General features: G+C 43.4%; 1 protein-coding gene across 1 annotated transcript in view; it reads left to right on the top strand.

The window, feature by feature from the left end:
- The window catches only part of GLIS3 (GLIS family zinc finger 3), a 549,271-nt gene that overhangs the window by 166,647 nt on the left and 362,029 nt on the right, over positions 1-20,595 (top strand). Inside the window, exons 3-4 of the mRNA XM_023728586.1 lie at positions 5,849-6,056; positions 12,525-13,626. Of these exons, the coding sequence (XP_023584354.1) occupies positions 5,849-6,056; positions 12,525-13,626 (1,310 nt within the window). The remainder of the gene's footprint in view (positions 1-5,848; positions 6,057-12,524; positions 13,627-20,595) is intronic.

Below are 20,595 nucleotides of genomic sequence, written 5' to 3'. Positions count from 1 at the left end.
TCTGGTTTGATATATACGTCAGTTTTAGAGGAACCATAGATGAAGATAAATATTTGTGAAGGATGCAGCCTCAGCAGGGATAATTGCGCCATAATCGACTAGCTGACTTCAAGAGAACCCTTTTAACTTATGAAGACGTTAATTAAAAACACAACCCCGCTCAGATGACCTATCTGTTCAGAAACTCGAAAACGCAAAGCAGTTGTGCTCCCATCAGCATGCAGTGATTTTGGCTAGAATGTACATGGTGCTCAGAATGCCATCTACTCTGATCCTTAATTGAGCAGTAAACACATTTTTTTAAAAAAAAAAAAAACATCATGCAGTCTCTAAAAATAAGTGATATTTCAAAATGAAAACCAGTGCCCAAGGAGCTGGCATATCTACTAGTTAGAAAAGTTATATGGTTTGTTTTTAGGGAATGACAAGCTAAGGAACATTCCATCTTGGCCAATTGAAACCTTTTTCTTCTATCTGTGATGACACCTGGTTTAAAAAAAAAATTGGCTTCAGGCTCAAAGCAAAAAGAACATTGGAAACAGGTAGAGAATTAAATAGCATCATTTTACTGTATTGTTTTGTGTAAGGAATTATATAGAACTGTTTTCCTTCTTCAGGAAAGAAAGTGCAATAAGGAAAGCAAAGGCAGGCAGATAACAATAACAATAACAATAACAGCGATGACAGCAGCCCTACTATGTGTTGGCCACGTGCTTAGGTCTTCATGTGTGTTATTATTATTAGATGCACAACAACCTTTTGAGGTGGTGCTATTTTTATTCTTATTTTACAGATGAGAAGACGTAGACATAAAGGAGGCCCACAGATGTTAAGCAGGTTCCCTGAGTCACAATTAACAGGAGGGGTCGCAGGCAGGCTGTCTCCGGAGCCCATACTCTCAAGCACTGCCTGGTTCCGAGGCGTTTGCAGGTGTTGGATATGCCCGGCATGATGAAAAAATTTTTAAGGCGTTAGGTGGTTGCTTTGAGCGCAGTGGCTCCTGGTCAAACCATTGTTTGCCTTCACTTGTGAGACCAAGGATACCATTTTTCCAGAACATTCTCATAGCTCTACCACAAACATCACACGTTCCCAAGGAATTTGCCATTTATTCTCAAACTGCAAGCATAAGGGATATCTGTCAGCAGCTGGTTAGTCCCCTAACAAAACAAACACCATAACAAAACGCCATAAACGCCATAACAAAACACCACAAAGTGAGGGGGCTTTAAAGAACAGAAATGTGTTGTCTCACAGTTGTGGAGGCTAGAAGTCCAAATTCAGGGCAAGGCCATAGGGGAGGCAGTGCTTTGTCTCTTAAGCTTCTAGTAAACGCAAACCCACTGCCGTCGAATCGATTCTGACTCATAGCGACCCTGTAGGACAGAGTGGAACTGCCCCATATGGTTTCCAAAGCTGTAATCTTTATTGAAGCAAACTGCCGCATCTTTCTCCTGCAGAGCAGCTGGTGGGCTTGAACCGCCATCCTTTCGGTTAGCAGCTGAGTGCTTTAACCACTCTGTCACCAGGGTTCCCAGCTTCTAGTAGCTGGCAATTCTTGGCGTTCCTGGGCTTGTAAACGCATCTGCCTCTGTCGTCTAAGAGTGTCTGTCTTCCCCCATGTGTGTCTGTGTGTCTGTATTCTGCTTTATAAGACGCCACTCAGAAGGGATTAGGTTTAGGACTCACCTCACTCCAGCATGGCCTCATGGACATAACGAGAAAACCCTGTTTCCAAACGGGGCCATATTTACAGGTTATAAGGGCTAGGACTTCAACATATCTTTTTGGGGGACAGACACAGTTCATTGTGTAATAGAGGCTGTCACTCGTCTGTGGGCAGATGAGGTCAAAGTTGGCAGTGAATTTGGGAGAAGGGGGTGATATGATGGAGACACTGGAGGGAAAGATGAATGTTTATTACAGAGTGAAAAATAATGGGAAAGTACGGATCCAGGCTAGAGATTACAGAGACAGCCTTGGCCAGTGGAAGCTTCTGGCTCAGGAAGACGAATTTATAATTACTACTCCCCCTAACATCACCTTCTGTCATGACCTAGTAATCAGGACGGTGAAGAGCATCAAAAAATTGGCTTAGTTGGAGTTTTTTGAAAAAATGGCACTGTGTTTCAATAAAGAAAACAAGGAAGGTATCAGTGGAAGTAATTTATCAGCATTTAATATTTACTTATAACTATCTTTTTTACATTGTATACACACACATACACAAAACATTTGCCATTTCAACATCTTTCACATGTCCAATTTGGTGACATTAATTACGTTAATCATGTTGTGCAACCATCACCACTATCCATTTCTGAATTTTCCCATCACCCTTAGCAGAAGCTCAGTGCCCCCTAAACAATGACTCCCCCTTACTCATCACTCCCACCCCTGGGAGCCACTAATAAACTTTGGTCTCTATACACTTGCCTATTCTAGATATTTCATATAAGTGGGATCATACAATATTTGTCGTTTTGTGTCTGACTGTTTGAGTCAGCATGCTGTTCTCTAGGTTCATCCGTGCCAAGGCATGTATCAGGACTGCGGTTCTCTTGGTGGCTGAATAATATTCCATTGTACGGATATGCCACGTTTTGTCCTTCACTCATCTGTTGATGGACATTTAGGTTGTTGCCATCTGTTGGCTACTATGAATAGTGCTGCAGTGAACATTTTATTCTCATGCATTCATTCTTAATTTCATTGGACAGACTTCATTGTGTGCTGTGTGCCAGGCCCTGGACTAGGTGCTGAGGAAAGAGATGCACTGTCTTCACAAGGGCATTGTCTTCACAAAGCTCCAGGTGGAGGGGAGGGGGTGACAGTCACGGAAGGAATTCAGTTGCCTGAAATGTCCTAGGTGTGAGGCAGGTGTGTTACAGTGGGTTATGGGGCAACAGAAGGAGGAATTGCTCAGATCTGCCCAACAGGCAGGAGTATCTGCGTGGTGCAAACAGTTAACATGCTTGACTGCTAACCAAAAGGTTGGAAGTTCAAGTCTACCCAGAGGTGCCTTGGAAGAAGGCTTGGCATCTGCTTAAGTAAAATCAGGCATTAAAAACAGTATGGAGCACAGTTCTACTCTGACACACATGGAGCGCCGTGAGTTGGAGTCAAGTCTGTAGCAACTTGAGTGGACCCAGCAGGCAGTTGGGCGGGGCATGGATCATAGAGGAGGTGCCCTTTGAAGCGAGGTCTGAAAGGTATGCAGGTACTTACTAGATAGACAAGGTAAGAGCATTCCAAGGAGAGAAGACCTCGGACAAGACAAGAGTTAAAAGACCTCTTTCGAGCTATGGTACTGGAATTTCATCGATTCTAAGATATGTTTGTTTGTATATCTCAACATCTCTGAAATCTGGACGCCATACGCTAGTTTAATTAGCAGTGCATGTTCTTGCTAGAACAGAAAAGAAGGTACATCTTATAATCAAAGGCATCTTAAGTTTGATAAAGTAAGGTACTGATATGCTTTGCCATCAGTTAATAGTATTTCTTGGGTATGCTGTTCCAGCTGCTAATATGCCTTTGTTTTAGAGGGAGATACTAGTATCTTTTTATTGTGGAGGAAACAGGCATGAAATGACTGAGTTCTTTAAATGAATATATGACATTGAATTTGACAGAATATTTAACAACTGTTGTTGATTTTAATAGCAATGACTGGTAGCAGAGAACAAGGGGAGAGAGTTCAGGTGTCTTATGTACTGGAGGAACCCTGGTGATGCAATGGTTAAGTGCTTGGCTGCTAACCAAAAGGTTGATGGTTCTAACCCACCCAGCGACTCCTCAGGAGAAAAGATCTGACGATCTGCTCCCATAAAGATTATAGCTTAGGAAACCCTATGAGGAAGTTCAACTGTGTCATAGGTCACTGTGAGTTGGAATCAACTCGACAGCACACGACAACAATAATGTAACGGACTAGGCTATGATCTGTCACCCTACTTTCGTCCAAGGTAAAAATGGAGTCTGTGAATGGTACAAACAGTTACTGAGTGGGGCTGCTAACTGAAAGGTTGGCGGTTCGAGTCCACCCAGAGGTGCTTCAGAAGAAAAACTGGGTGATCTACTTCCAAAAAAAAATCAGCCATTGAAAACGCTATGGGGCGCAGTTCTACTCTGACACACAAGGGGTTACTATGAGTCAGAAGTGACTCAATGGCAACTGGTTTGAAAAGCAAATGGCATGTAGCTCTTTGGGATTTGTAAAGATGCTAAGTTTGTGATGCATTACATAAAAATGTACCCAGTACTCTTGGTGTCAAGATAAGTCTTGATGGTACAATGCCCATGAGTTATGAAAACAGAGAGAACATCTATAACTCATTTTCAAGTCACAAGAAGATAGAGCAGATATGAGCTACAGTGGGTGGGGGAGAAGGGAGGTTCTGCCTTGTGCATCTGGGAAAAAAAAAATCAGAAGTGACTGTTGGAGTTGATGGTGGTAAGTGTCCAAGAAAGAAACCAGACATCTCAGTGTCTAAGCTTCAGTCCACAGGTGCCATGTACATACACCTTGGTGGAATTCGTTTCTGCTGTCATTAAATCCTTTTGTGGCCTTGGACAAGCCAATTACTGCTTGGATTTTGGTTTCGCAAGGGGCTGGAGTTGAGCAGTGTCCCTACCATTGTGACTGTACCAGCCTTTTGGAGATGTGGTTTCATTAATGCAAGCTTGCTAACGGCTCTGAGGTCTTGTTTATCCCTTGGTTTTGCGGGCTCTTGGAAGAGAGTGTTACAAAAGTGGACAAGTAAAGGCACTTTTTGGCTATTTATTTAATTTTGGGAAAAAAACAAAATAGAAAATTATATCCCCTGGGACTCAGGAAAGTCTCAGTGACGCTTTTCCACCTACTTTGGTCCCAAATCTTTCAATGAAGTAGATGGGGAATTTGGTGAGAAAATTTCAGAGCCAAAACTGAGCTCATAGTTATTTTCATTTTTTTAGAATTGGGAACAGGCTGGGTAGTCATGGAGGCCTGACCAGGTAGTTTGCAAAAAATGTTTGTAAAAGTACATCCATGTAGAAAAAATGCCTAGAATGATTAGACCATGATTATTATTTTTATAAATGAGTCATAACTGTGTTTACCTTTCTCCTCCCTGCTTTTCACTTTTCTGTAACCACACAGATTCTCGTGGGTTTCTTTCTTTTTTTATCGCCTTTTGAGTATGTCCCAAATTTTACTACATGGGAAGATGGTTACAAATGAAAATGAAAAATCTATGTCGATTTGGTTACATGCTGCTTTTAGAATGAGGGTTTTGCTCAGAGCTCTCTCTTACTGATTTGTTTTTTTAATTGGGTATATGTCCCATGACAATGTATGGGAATGAAAAGGAGAACTCAAGATTGGAGAATCACAGCCAGACTCCATCCTTTTAAAGAGACATCCTGGAAGGCCAGGTTAGGATGAAGTAAACCAGTTCAGCAGGTTTTTTTCAGCAGTGCCAACTTTCCTTGCAGGGTGACTCAAGACACTAGCTATTCGAGGAAAAACTTGGTTCCATATAGGTAGTCCCATCTCCTTCCCACCTTAACCCTTTAGGTAAGGAGATTAGAAAATACGATTTTTCGTATGACTGGGCGTTTCTGCATAGACGCAGCAAAATAGAAGCACATTTCGTATGAGTGGTGATTACGGGCAATTTCTATTGTAGTCCGATGGGGTTTTCATTGGAATTCCAGGAAGCTCTTTGGTGTCACCAATACTAAGACAAATGATGATCCAAGGACTGTCTCTAAAGATGGGTCCGGATGTAAGTGTGCACATGTGTGTGTTTGCTGATTGCTGATGTAAGGGGCACAGAAGCTAACCTGATTCATTTGTTTTTAGGGGCTCTTGGCTTTGGGCCTCAGTGCAAGTCCATTGGAAAAAGCAGCTGCAACAATCTAGTGGTCAGCAGCAGTCCTATGATGGTGCAGCGCCTGGGACCCATTTCACCTCCAGCAAGCCAGGTCTCTACAGTATGCAGCCCGCTCAGTCCTAGCTTACAGAGGGCAGTGAACGCAGCCAGCCTGAATATACCTCCTTCAGATACCAGGTCTTGCGTTATTTTTTTTTTCCTTCTTTATGGTATAATCACACCCCACGAGTGTTTTCTGTTCCTGAACACACACACACACACACACACACACACACACACACGTGCACGCATGCACCTCTTTCAATCTAAGCTTTGTAGGAAAATGTATCTGAAAACCAAGTACGTACTACACTATCATCTTAATTGGGAGGAATGAGTCCATAACTGCTGTCTTTCGGTATGAGTGAGATGACCTCAGTTTGGATCTTGGGCCTCAGGGAACAAAGCCCAGTGTGTACATTTGTCACCTCCTGGTGAAGCATATCATATTGTGGTCTAGAAAATAGAGATGTTCATTATACCTCTCTTACCCGCTAGGTTTTCAGTGTATATGTTGTAGAATGCCCAGGCTGCTTTACAATTTGTTTTGTCTGTCCATCCACCCATCTACCCAGGTACTTACTAAGTACTTACTGTCCTCAGTGGAAATCTCTGGCTGGTGCAAATGAATAGTGCACTTGGCTGCTAACTGAAAGGTTGGAGGTTTGAGTCCACCTGGAGGTGCCTCCGAAGAAAGGTCTGGCAATCTACTTCTGCAAAATCAGCCATTGAAAACCCATGGAGCACTGTTCTACTCTGACACACATGGGGTTGCCGTGAGTCTCAAGAATACATGATGTGTCTGGGAAGGCATACTTTCAGATATGAATTAGATAACAATTCAAGACAATGCTTGACTAGGTACCAGAACAAGTAGATATCACCATGTTATTGATGATGTGCACTGATGAGTTGATTGCAATTCATAGTGACCCTATAGGACAGAGCAGAACTGCCCCATAGGGTTTCTTAGGCTGTAATCTTTACGGGAGCAGATTACCAGGTCTTCCACCTGTGGATGGCTGGTGGGTTTGAACCATCGACCTTTTGGTTAGCAGCCAAGTGCTTAATCATTGCACCACTAGATCTCCTTTTGTAGATACCATACTGCTGTATATGTTTCTCCATGGGTGATACTTGAATAGAATAGGGAAATCACCCCCTCAGACAAATTTTTCTCTCTTTCAAGGTTGATATTAGAGGGAGCATAAGCCAAAATACTGTGTAATATATAATGTCTGTTTTCATGTTTGAAATGAATTATTTCATCGTCCAGAATTTGTCTTCTTGGAAAAACACAATCCAGAGTTTTTGCTTCTTAGCCGTGGTTCTCAGGAGCCCTGGTGGTGTAGTGGTTAAGCACTTGGCTGCTAGCCAGAGGGTCAGCAGTTCGAACCCACCAGCAGCTCCACAGGAGAAAGACCTGGCAATCTGCTTCCGTAAAGATTGCAGTCTAGGAAACCCTTTGGGGCAATTCTGCTTGACTCGACGTCACACAAGAACGGCTCTGGTTCTGCTGTAACTGTGATCTTGCGAAGGAATTGTACCTCTCTGCACCTCTGCTTTTGAGGCTTGGGATAGCTCTGAGCTGTCTTGCATTTCTAGAATCTCTTTTCTTCTCTCTCTCCTTTCTCGCTCTTCTCTTCCTTCTCTTCTTTTTCATGCTTATACCTTGGCACTGCCCTCCTAGCTGCTGTTTGAGACTCTGAAATCATAGCTGTGGAATCTTTTTTTTTTAATGCCAATTTTTTTTTTTTTTTTAATGAGGTGGTAACTTGTTTTCCACCTGAGAATTTTTGTGATGGGAAGCTGCTGTCATTTTCCCATTGATGATTATGCCTGGAGGGACTCAGACTTGCTGAGTGTTGCATGTAAAATTAGCTGTGCTTGTGGGGGTGGTGTCATCGGGAAGCTTCAGCTTCCTGTCTGTAGCAAGTCCAGCCCATGCCTTGAAGGCAGAGAGACATAATTAATGGAGCTGACCGTAGACCTGGCAAGACTGCTCGAGCCGTGCATCTGATGCCATCCCTTTCATGGGGTCGGCCAGGGAAGGGTCATTATCGCATGGTTTTCTGGCATATTTGATTCCTTAGCATAATTTTAAATTCTTAAAAGACAGCATCTTCAAGATGCACTGACAGGTGTTTTTGACTGTATTCTGAGAGTCTTTCTATGGAAATAGTTTTTTTTTTTGCAGGGTAAGCAAAGAAACAGGAGTTGGGAAGTGGCTTGGTGAAGTCTGGAACTTTCTTCTAGCAATTTGGAAAGGTCGCATTTGTTAGTTTGTGTGTTCCATCATAGGAGAGAAAGGATAAGATGCAATAGCTCAACCTGAAAGCATTCTGTTATCTGGAGATAAAAGGAAGATAGACAGAGACTTGGCTTTGTGTTTTGTCCATGGAGGGCATGGGGGTGGGTGCTGGAGTGGGAGAGGTGACGTGATTTAATCTGAGATGGCCACCCTGTGCAAAGTCTTACTTCGCTAGTTGCAGGTAAAAGGATTGTCTTAATGTATAAATATATTTTAAAAAATTATTTATTTTTCCTGATAATCTGTGTAATTCTTAATGATTATAGAAAATATGTCCCTGGGTGGTGCAGACAGTTAAGTGCTCAACTACTAGCCAAAAGGTTGGTGGTTCGAACCTACGCAAAGGCACCACAGAAGACAGGCCTGGTGATCTTCCTAAAGGTCACAGCCATTGAAAACCCTGTGGAGCAGTTCTACTCTGACACACATGGGGTTGCCATGAGTTGGAATCGACTCAAAGGCAACTAACAACAGCAACATAGAAAAATGTGAAAAATGGGGAAAACACAGACAGTAAATGAAAGTTATCCTGAATCCTGTCACCCGGAGACAACCATGGGTAGACTTTTGATGTCCATCCTTCTCTTTATACTCATACACATACATCATAAACATGTTTTCCTTTCTACCAAATGGTTAATAATCCACATAGTTTTATAAGCTACTTTTTTCATGTAATAAAAGTCTTCTTAGGCATCAAATAATGGCCTCCTGCTACCCAAGATTCCATTTTATTAATAAAAACATATAAATAAAAACATAAATTTTAATCAGTCTTTTATTGCTGGGCATTTAATTGTTTCAGTTTATTTCAGTATTGTAATTAATGCTTTTTTTTGGATCAACTCTGTAAATCTTTTCTCACACATCTCTGGTTTAGCCTTCGTTTGGGGGATTCCATGTGATCTGCAGGTTAGTACTTCTTCTGAGCTTGGCATTCGACCAAGTAATTCAACTTGAACATCATACTTCTTGTGGCTCCATGAGAGGGACTTGAGTTCTTGCTTCACTAGCCCCCTAACCTTTGGGCCACGGTTTTTGAGTTTTTCATATTGACTTTGAGCTGTATCTCCTTTCCTTTCACATATACTTCCAAATTAGCCCGTCCCCAGAAATGACACCCTTGGGTCAGATGCTCGTATGGAGATGGAAATTGTTCTCCATATGCCAATAGAACCACAGCTCTTTGTAACTCTCTTTCTCAAGGGCCTGTGTGCTTAGCAGCAGGGGTTACAGATGACAGTCCTTTGGAACCTTTCGTAGCCATTCAGCGTAGCATCGCAGAAGGAGATCAGAACGTTTGGGTTCTATTCCTAGCGTGTGTGACTTGGAGCCTGTCACACCAGGTCTCTTAACCGAGCAGAGCATAGGGAGTAGGAACCACATGTGGGGTGTGACATGGGGAAAACAGCTGAGGATGTGTGTGATCCAGTTAGTTAGCTGCCTATATCAAAAGCCACTTCACTTCTACTTCCATGAGGACTTGGGTCGTTTTCTTTTTTTTTTTTTAATTCAGTGTTACTGGCAGGAATGTCACAGATAGACAGAATTTTATGCTTTGTAAAACAGAGGTAATAAAATTAACTGTTTGACTTAACCTCACAGCTTGTATCCAGTGAGAGACTGTCTAGGGAATGTACTTGGCAAGCTGCAGATGGTTGGTTATCGTTTCGTGTTAGTTGGTTATTTATGCACTTTCTTAATCAGCATTTTTTTGAGTGCCTGTATGTATCTGACACTCTGCTGGGGGGGTGCTGGGGAGGTAGAAAAAAATTATTTCTCTTGAAGGGCTTTGGATTTTATTGAGGAAGATAACATACACAGGTGCCCGAAGCTAGCTACACTTAAGGCATGGTACAAACAGTATCTGGAGTCCTTGGGTGGTGCGAACACACTGGGCTGCCAACCTACTAATGGAAAGGTTAAGAGGTTAGAGTTCACTCAGAGGCACCTTGGAAGAAAGGCCTGGTGATCGAGTTCCAAAAAATCAACCATTGAAAACCCTATGGAGCACAGTTCTGCTCTGACACACATGGGGTCGCCATGAGTTGGAATTAACTTGACAGGAACTGGGTTTAGGTGTAGTTTGAGAAAAATGAGAAGCATCTGTCAACAATGGAACAAGTGAACACATTCCACTTGAGGCTGTCAAACAAATAAAGTAATTACTGCAACAAAATACACAAAGGTGGATAAAAAACTAGAATATATTTTCTGGGTAAAGGTGGATATAGTGTCAGAAGCTGCTATTCACTGCTTAAAAATCTGAAATTCTCCCACATGACAGTGACCAGGCAAATATAACACCTGCAAATAGATGTCTACTCAGCCCCCAGTTCTTTGTGTCCTTAAAACCTTCTCAAGCTCAGAAGGGAAGCAGAGTCACTTGTCTCTGCCTTGTATATGGTAGGACTACAGATTAGCTTGGATCAGAAAGCAATCCCTTGCTCTATGTGGGGAAGGGACCCAAAGATCCTTGCCATCCAATCACCAGAAGTCTAAAGCTGACTCTTGAGGGGGGAGCCATGTGCTGCCAGCGTGGGGGGGAAATAATTGGAAATGTCCCTGGGTACTAAACGAGAGATGGCTGAGAAGCCACGTTGGGACTTGCAAAAGGACTTCAGCCTGAATATGAGGATGTGTACCAAGAAAAAAAAGTCTGTGTCAAGGGTAACTGGACATAAATACCTGGTAAACACTCCTTAACTCGTTGGAAACATCACGTTGATCATGGTGTTACTGCCTTACACTGTGCATTTCACAGCAGAGATGTCTTCTTGCTAATATCTCATGCTTGTTAGGAACGGCGTTCCTTGGTTCCTTTTTGTGAAGAGGAGTAAGAGGGGGAAGTAAGATGAGAATGTTTCTCCCTTACGTCCCTTAGCTCCTTTGCCACAGGTTGCTGTTTAATGGCTGGGAATAGTAAGCGTGTTCATTTCCGGGAGACACGAATTTTGTATAATGTTTTGTTTTGATTAATTTTTGTCAGAAAATGATCGCATAGAAAGCAACACAGTGAGTTATGTCTAGCCTCTTTGTGACAACTTTTCCATCTAAAGGACATAGCTTTTCAATTATTTGTGAGATAACCATGTCATAGTGAAATACAGTGCATTTTAAAGTGACCAGAGCTACATTACAAACATTTTGATTTGCAGATAACATCTCGTGACATGAAAGCATGATTTTTAAAGGGTAAGAAGAACAGGAGAGAAATTGTTGCAAATATTATTGCAAAAAATAAATTTAAAGTAAATGATCTGTCCTTGGCCCAAAGCTTGTCTCTCTTAGGGACAAGAGCTCATCAAAAATCAAGACTGGCGAGTGCTGTTTAAGCCTCACACAGCCCACGTGCTTAATTCCAAATATGACTCGAGTTTAGTTTGTTACTTCCTTGTATGATTCAAGTTGCTGTTGAGTCAGTTCTGACTCATGACGACCCATGTGAGCCGAGTAGAACTGCTCCATGTGTTTTTCAAAGCTGTGACCTTTCAGAAGCAGATCGCCAGGACTTTCTTCTGCGGCGCCTCTGGGTGGGTTCGAACCACCAACCTCTCTGTTAGTAATCGAGTACTTAAATTGATAGTACCACTCAGGGGCTCTTTATACATTATAGCTGTATTTTTTTTCTATTTTCTAGAATGACTGAGTACCAACAGCGTTTGTTGTTCTCTTTAAAAACCCAAATCTTCCTAATTCCTTAATAATAGTGAAACTAAGTCATGAAATTATTGTTAGGTCCCCTGATTACCTTTTGACTTTGAAGATTTCCTGTCTTCAAATTAAGCATGAGTTTATGTTTTACCTCACCAAGTAGATTTTACTTGAAGGCTGGGACTTTGTGTAGGCTAGCATTTCCTGCAGAGCTTATTATAGCATGCAGCACACAGTAGGTGCTTAATAAATACTTGCTTACCTGGTTTGGTGAGACAGACATCAGTAATTATCCCCAGGTCCCTAAGTGTTTCCCCCTACATTAAAAAAGATACTGAAGAATAAAGCGAGGACTATTTTTTATCATTAAAGTACTAAGATTATTTATAACAGTAGCTCTTCTGTTTTATTATTCCAGCGAGCATTAGCCTTTATTGTTCTTCTTGGTAAAATGTTATTTACCTGGAATTAAAAGCCTTGCGTTTTATCTTAGCCGAAGAATGTGTGTTTAGCGGAGAATGTAATTAGGGGAAATACTTAAGGGATTGTCAATGCAATACTCTCTTAGCTCTTAAGCAGTCCATATCCTGCTAAAATGTTTTTTTTTTTTTTCCTTTTTCCCCTTCTGGCTGCTCTTCCAGGTCCCTTCTTTCACGTGAGTCTTTGGCGTCCACGACTTTGAGTCTGACAGAAAGTCAGTCAGCCTTGAGCGTGAAACAAGAGTGGTCCCATGGCTACAGGTCTCTCGCCTCGCTTCCTTCCAGCCACGGTTCTCAGAACGGCAGTGATCTAGGGGACATCCTGGGCCTTCCGCCCGGGACAGCCATGTCCAGCAGCAGTGTCTCCAACTCATTACCGTCCTACCTTTTCGGCATGGAGAATAATCAGTCCCCCTACCCTAGTCCCCGGCACTCCTCCACCAGGTCCCACTCTGCCCGCTCTAAGAAGAGGGCCCTATCCCTCTCCCCACTGTCCGACGGCATTGGGATAGACTTCAACACCATCATCCGCACCTCGCCCACCTCCCTGGTTGCCTACATCAATGGCTCCAGGGCTTCCCCGGCTAACATGTCCCCACAGCCCGAGGTCTACGGTCACTTCCTGGGTGTGCGCGGCAGCTGCATCCCCCAGCCCTGCTCTGTTCCAAGCAGCCAGAAGAGTCTGCTGGTGGCCAGCGGTGGCCTGGTGCCCCCAGACTGTGGGGAGGACGGTGTGGCCGAGTATGAGCGCATGCAGCAGCTGGAGCACGGTGGCTTGCAGCCCGGCCTGGTCGGCAACATGGTGGTGCAGCATGGCCAGCCCACCGGCCTGCTGAAGACTGAGCGCCTGGACGACTTCTCGGGGAGCACCCTGGACCTGCCTTCTGTGCCCCCTCTGACTCCGTTACCACCCCCGCCCCAAGGCCCCCCACCACCCTACCATGCCCACCCGCACCTTCACCACCAAGACCTGGTCCCCCATGCCCAGCCGCTGTCCCTACCCCAGGCAGCCCTGGAGGGGGACGGGGACATGGATGACCTCCGGGGCAAGCACTGCTGTCGCTGGATAGATTGCAGTGCCCTGTACGACCAGCAGGAGGAGCTTGTACGGCACATCGAGAAGGTCCACATCGACCAGCGGAAAGGAGAAGACTTCACCTGTTTCTGGGCTGGTTGTCCGCGCAGGTACAAGCCCTTCAACGCCCGCTATAAACTGCTCATCCACATGCGCGTCCACTCTGGGGAGAAGCCCAACAAGTGCACGGTGAGTTTCCGAGGCCCACGTGGCTGCGTTCAGAGAAGGTCCAGCTTGCTTTTCACGTGTTTTTCCAACCTCAGCCCGCAAATCAGGGGATGCTTTCTTCCCGAATGGAGTTTGGATGCCCGGCTCTAGATTTCGCGAGGTTTGACCCCTCTTCAGCTCTGAGGACTGGGAGGTTTCTTTAATTATTAGCGGCTGTGGCCTCTGTCCATTTGTAGATGATCTTTGCAGAGGTACATGACCCATCACAGCGAGGGGAGGTGGATCTGCCACACCGTAACTGAATCTTGGCACGTTCTGGAACGTGGTGGGATGTGCAGGAGAAGGGACACCCGCACTGCACCACCATCAGGCATCAGCTCTTTTCCAAAGCAAATGCTTGGTGATTTGTCCTTCTCTCCAAGAAGTGCAGGAATATGGGGGTTGGAGAGGGGAAAGGAACTCACCCCTTAGCAACTTGGATAGTGAAAAAGTGGCTGCGTGCACCCACGCGCCTCACATTGCCTTTCAGGTTTGCGGGATCAGTTGGCTGTTCATAGCCAGTGTAAAAACACCCAGGGGAGACAACGGGAGCAAGGTCTTGCGGGATCTCCCCTAGTTTAGGGAAAAGGGATTTTGTGGGAAGGTGTAAGGAGTAAGAGCGGAGTTGGGAGCGTGCCTTTGGTGTTGAAAGAAGAGGGTATGGTGTCTCTTTCACCCCTACCTTCCCTTTACATCGCTTAGATCTTGGAAGTGTCTCTGTTTCTTGGTAAAATTTACTGTTTTTGAGTGATACAACTCTTAAGTGATTTCACAATCATTTCGCACCTAACAGAAACTCTCCATGTTTACAAGCAGGTCATCACCCCTGGGGTCAGCTTTGCACAATCTCAGACGGCTCACTTAACTCTGGTGCTTTATGTTAGTTTAGAGGGAGGGGAATATTTCCTTCAGAGTTCAAAACCTGAGAATTCTAGGTACGCCCTGGATTTTGAACATGCCGTTGTTGTTATTATGTGTTGTAGAGGCGGTTGTGACTCATAGCGACCCTATAGGACAGAGTAGAACTGCCCTATAGGGTTTCCAAGGAGTGGCTGGTGGATTCCAACTACTGACCTTTTGGTTAGCAGCCCAGCTCTTAACCATTGTGCCACCAGGGCTCCTTGAACATGCTACAGGCCACTGAATGTGTAAAATACATAAATCTTTTTGAAAAGGCACTTATTTGGACTGTGGTTCCCCCACCTGGAGTCCCTTCTTTCTATAGTGTGTCTATATGATAAAGACTCTGGACTACGTTTATGTTTGACTGGAGATGGGCCAAGTTGTCTGATTGAGGTACAAGCCGACCAAACAGGTGATCTCTGTAATGCAAGTATTAGAAGCCCCTTTTCTCTGTCCTGTGGGTATTTTTGCAAGAGTTTGAAGAATTTCTGGAGGAATGAAATTGCATTTCTTGTTACATTCTGCCCCATGTTGCAATTTTTTTCTGAAGGGAAACCCAGAGCCTATATCCTGTGAGAATGCCAGGTTATATGAGTGAAAAGAATAATTATGTTCCAGGTGGCCAAACCTTATTCTGTCAGTAGGGTTCTGCATTAAAAAAAGCCAGAAAGAGACAAGCAATTGAAGAAAGTTCCATCTACTGTGTTTGGAACATGCCAGCCTCTTGCAGGCAGGAAAGACATTTAGTCTGTGAAGGAAAACAGTCCAACCTTTTAGTTCTGACTAATCCTGGCTGAAAATAGTTCACTGGATTTGGCTTCGCTGAAATAAACATAACGGCTTGAGTTATCCAAAAAAAATAGTATGTATTTTTTGCATTGCAGAAGTAATTTTTATACAATAGGATTGCTCTCATTTTCCCACTATTTCCAGACTGCAAAGGCATATAACTTTAAAAAGTTGACTTTTGCCGAAGTGCATGATGACTATTAAAAATAGAAGAACTTCAGTGAAAGAATGTGCTGAGAGGTGAATGTTTGCAGGCCTGGGCATAACTTTTCATTGTATTGTTCGAGATGGATCTGGGCGGGAGATTTCTCTCTCCTGTACTCTACTTACTCTCCAGCTTTAGATGGAATTGTCTCAAAATTCAGATTGTTAGGTTGAATAGCCTGTCAAGTCTAGAACCACAAAGCACTGACTTACACGTATTGGAGTGCAGATCTGTTTAGACAAAACAGGGTTTATTGGAGCTGACGAGTGCTGAATGCTAATCTTGGGACTATATATTTTTAAAAGGGAGACATCCATTTTCATTCTGAAACGTAAGTGTCATGGGCAGTATGTCTTCTGATAACGTTTCCATTGCTACATGTCATCTGCTTGATTTGTAGGGCTCCAGCCAACCAGCAGCAAATGATTTTGCTGTGAAAGTTTGGCATTATTCTCAGGTTGTAGTTCACGGATAGGATGCATTGTGCCTATTGTAGATACACATCAGGAAAAAAAAAATGTGTGTTTCTGCCTCTTGCACAACCCATCTTTACACTCTTGGAACCGAGACACAGAGAACTATGAAAACTGAAAATTCTAATCTCCCATTACTTTCACATCTGTAAAGCTCAAGATCTTTGCCAATAAAATGACCACACTCCTCTTTTGGAGACGCAAAGTGGTCTTTTGGTTTTTGTGGCTGGGTCACATGCCGCAAAGGCCAGGTGCACGTTGAATTATAAGGCCCAGTCCATTTTTTTTTTCAGTATGTTTAACTGTGATTAATTTATTGTGTACGGCATTTCGCGTGAGTCATATTCACTTACTGAGCTTATTGACCCAAGAAAGATATGCTGACCCAGTTGTGTTTGATGACCATGACTCCAGGAGGCACAATGAGCTTCTGAAAGTCGTGGTTAAAGGAGACGTGTGATGGGGCTTCTTGGTGACAGCCTGTTTATAGTAAGAGGCTCCCACGGGTGTCCTCCCTCATCGTCAAATCCCGTTTCATGCATGGGAGAACACAATCTCGGACTCTCAGACCGCAGACTCTGCAGCCTTACCCAGAACTCTGGAATTCAGGTTGCAAGGTTCGAGGTGGCAGCAAATGGGGGGAGGATCATTGCTTTATGATTGTTAACTTGAAAGAACAGCGTGGTTTCTTTTTCTTTTCCCTCTTAAACGACTCCACCTTTTTATAGATCTCATTCTTGTTGCTTCTGTAGAAAGTGAAGCCAGCTGCCCTCTTTCCAGTTCTGGCCTCCATCGCAGTCACGTTCCGCGCAGCGAATAGCAAAAGCCCTGAGTAGCGAAGGCTGAGATAACGGTGATATCCCTTATGGCGACCACCTGAGTCCATTCCCTGCTGTTAACTAAAACAATGCCCAGGTGCCAGATCTTTCTATTGAAAACTTCCAGAGCTTCCAGCATCCCCAACATTGATAAATCTCAGTGTTATCAAAACTTTGGAGCGTTCTCAGGTATGTTGTTGTTGTGAGTTGTCTTCAGTCAGTTGGCGTTGATTCATGGCAACCGTATGTATCACAGAAGGAAACGTTGCCTGGTCCTTTGCCATCTTCATGATCATGATATGGTTGAGTGTATTGTTCCGGCTATTGTGTCAATCCATGTCATGGAGGGTTTCTCTCATTTTCGCTGACCTTCTGCTTTACCAAACTTGATGTCCTTCTCCAGCAATTGGTCTTTCTGATGATGTGTCTAAAGTCAGTAAGATGAAGTCTCTCCATCTTTGCTTTTAAGGAGAGTTCTGGCTGTACTTCCTGCAAGTCTGATATATCTATGCTGAGTTCTCTTAAGTTTTTCTGAGATGATAAAGTTCCAAATTCTCAAGTCAGAACAAGTCATGGAATCTCTAGATTGGAGTCCTTTCCAATCCCTTGTTTCATGTCCCTAAAAGGACAATATAAAAGGTGACCCCACACCATAGATGTGTACTAACCATACCTAACAACATCCGTAGTAATTATTCCAACAGAGCGCACGCTGAGAATATTTTTACTGGAAGTGCCTTTAAGTTGAAGAGTGTGCAGCGCCCACGGAGTGTTGATGCCCCGCACGAGAAAGCTTATCTTGGGCAGGGGGACAGGATTCTTCGCCAAGATCAGAAACACAATGACTTGCCTTCACACACAATAGAAAGCAGTTGTGCTGGGAGGTTAGGAAGTGTTAATAAGGGAATTAGGGGGAATGTGGGCTGCCGCTTAAATGTTGCTTATTTTTCCTGGATGAATTTTGCCCAATAGCAAAAAGGAATTTTGCAAAACTTTTACCCACCCACAGATTTTCATGAAAATGTCACTGACCAAAGACAGCTTTGAATTTTGTATGAATTGACTCATTTCTCCACAGGCATCTTGCCTGGCAAAATCCGGAGTATTTGCTTTGGCTTGAATAATTGGGCAGTTTGCTTTTTAAGTAACATTGGATTATGAATACAAGAAAATAAATTCAGAGCTGGGCCTATGTCCGCATTCCCCGTGGCCTGCTTTATGGGTGCGTGGGCCAGGTTTAGCCATGTAAAACATTTATTGAGGAAAAATAAATTCGCTGTAAACGGTGGGAGAAGGTTTTTTTCATATCCTTTATTTAGTTATTTTGATAAGACTTGATATTGATTGGTGACCACAATTATATATACCAGAAACTACTAAAGGAAAATACTATCTAAGCATAACTATTAGTTACCACTTCACAATCTTTGTATTGACCAAACTTAGTAAATTCTTAGAATCAAGTATGGAAGGGGAGGGTATGGAGAATGCTAACCAAAATATTGGAGGTTCGAGTCCATCCAGAGGTGCCTTGGAAGAAAGGCCTGGCATTCTACTTTTGAAAAATCAGTCATTGAAAACCCTATGGAGCACAATTCTACTCTGACACACATGGAGTTGCTATGAGTCAGAACAGACATGACAGCAACTGGTTTAATAAAGTTGAAGATGAATATATTCAACTAAATCATGTCTAGGTGTCTACCCCAGAAAAACTCTTAGATATGGTGGCAGGAAGATACACAAAAAGATGTTTATTGCACCTTTATTAAAAAAAAAAAAACAACTATAAATAACCTGTCCATAAAATCCCCCAAAAAACAAAACCCATTGCTGTTGAGTCAATTCCAACTCGTAATGACCCTGTAGGACAGAGCAGAACTACCCCGTAGGGATTCCAAGGAGCGCCTGGCAGATTCAAACTGCTGGTGTCTCTCTTTTCTTTTTTTTTGGTTAATAGCTGTAGCGCTTAACCACTCCCATAAACTGTGGTTTATTCCTAATTAAATAATAAAGAGGTTTAAAATTAATGAATTTGATCTACATGTGTAAACATGGATAAATCTGAAAAAACAATGTTGAATGAAAAAAATTAATGGCAAAAAGATATATACAGTATAATACAGTTTATGTACATTTAAAAACACACTAGGCGATATAATGTATTTTTGTAGTTATGTAATTATATATCAGGAGGGACCAGTCCCTGGAGAAGGACATCATGCTTGGTAAAGTAGAGGGTCAGCGAAAAAGAGGAAGACCCTCAATGAGATGGACTGACACAGTGGCTGCAACAATGGGCTCAAGCATAACAATTGTGAGGATGGTGCAGGACCGGGCCGTGTTTCGTTCTGTGTACATAGGGTTGCTATGAGTTGGAACCGACTCGAAGGCACCTAACAACAACAATAGTTATGTAATTATTTGGTGAAACAATTGTATGGGAAGGATAATCAGTAACCTTAAGGTTCTTCTAGAAAGGAAAGAAAAGGAAAGAAATGAGATGTGGGGATTTTGCTTTGTCTTTTTTAGAGAGAGCGAGAGCACGTGAGAGAGCTGAAGCAAATATGACAAGACATTAATTCCTTTTTAACTTGGTGGTGGGAGTATAGGTGTCACGGGTGTCTGTTGGGAGTCCCTGGTGGGGCGCCAGCCTTGACTACTAGCCTAAAGGTTGGCAGTTCAAACCTACCCAGAGGCACCGGGTGGTCTGCTTTTGAAAAGTCACAGCTTAAAAACCCCGTGGAACAGTTCCTGTGAGTTGAAATTGGCGTTGTGGCCAATAACAACAACAGGTGTCTGTTACGATAGTTCCTGTAATTAGGTTTCATAAGTACATTTTTTAATCTGAAAATAAAAGAGAAATCGACAAGTGTAACACTCCCACTGCCTTCCACACATGCTGTTTTTCAAATGAGAACAAAGCCTAGAGAATTTCAGTGGTTTTTCCCTTTTTCAGAGCCTCTGAGGCAGTGGTTCTATGCCGTGGCTGACATTGGGGTCACCTAGGGAGCCCTGCCCCCAGAGATGGATGGAACTGGCCTGGGGTGCTGCCCCCAGGTGATGCTAATGTGAAGCTGATGCCAAGAAATAGCTCTGAAAGTTTCTATGTTCTGACAAGGAACTTGAGGTAAATAAAAGTGCATCCTGGCATTTCAGGTAAGGCATAGAGGGCAGTATTTAACAGAAGATATGTCTTCCTACCATCAATGTCCTGACGATGATTAGGGCAAGTTAGAGCTCCCTTAAGGAGTCCTGGTGGCACAATGGTTAAGCGCTCGGCTGCTAACCCAAAGGTTGGCAGTTCTGACCCACCAGCCACTCTGCAGGAGAAAGGTGTGGCAGTCTGCTTCCGTAAAGATTACGGCCTTGGAAACATTATGGGGCAGTTCTACTCTGTTCTGTAGGGTCGCTATGAATCAGAATCGACTCGATGGTAATGGGTTTGGTTTTGGTTTTTAGTGTTCCCTTGGAATAAAATTCAGAAATGAGTTGATAAGATACAAAGCGACTTTGGAAGTGGCAGCGTGCTTTCAGCCAAGTACTGCTCAGAGTGCTGCTCAGAGTACTGCTCAGAGTGCTGTTCAGAGTGCTGTTCAGAGTGCTGTTCAGAGTGCTGCTCAGAGTACTGCTCAGAGTGCTGCTCAGAGTGCTGTTCAGAGTACTGCTGCGAGTACTGCTGTGAGTGCTGCTCAGAGTGCTGCTCAGAGTACTGCTGTGAGTACTGCTGCGAGTACTGCTCAGAGTGCTGCTCAGAGTGCTG

This window comes from Trichechus manatus, unplaced genomic scaffold (genome assembly GCF_000243295.1).
Source record: "Trichechus manatus latirostris isolate Lorelei unplaced genomic scaffold, TriManLat1.0 scaffold00025, whole genome shotgun sequence".
NCBI classification, from domain to species: Eukaryota; Metazoa; Chordata; class Mammalia; order Sirenia; family Trichechidae; genus Trichechus; species Trichechus manatus.
This window is presented reverse-complemented; position numbering and strand designations above follow the sequence as displayed.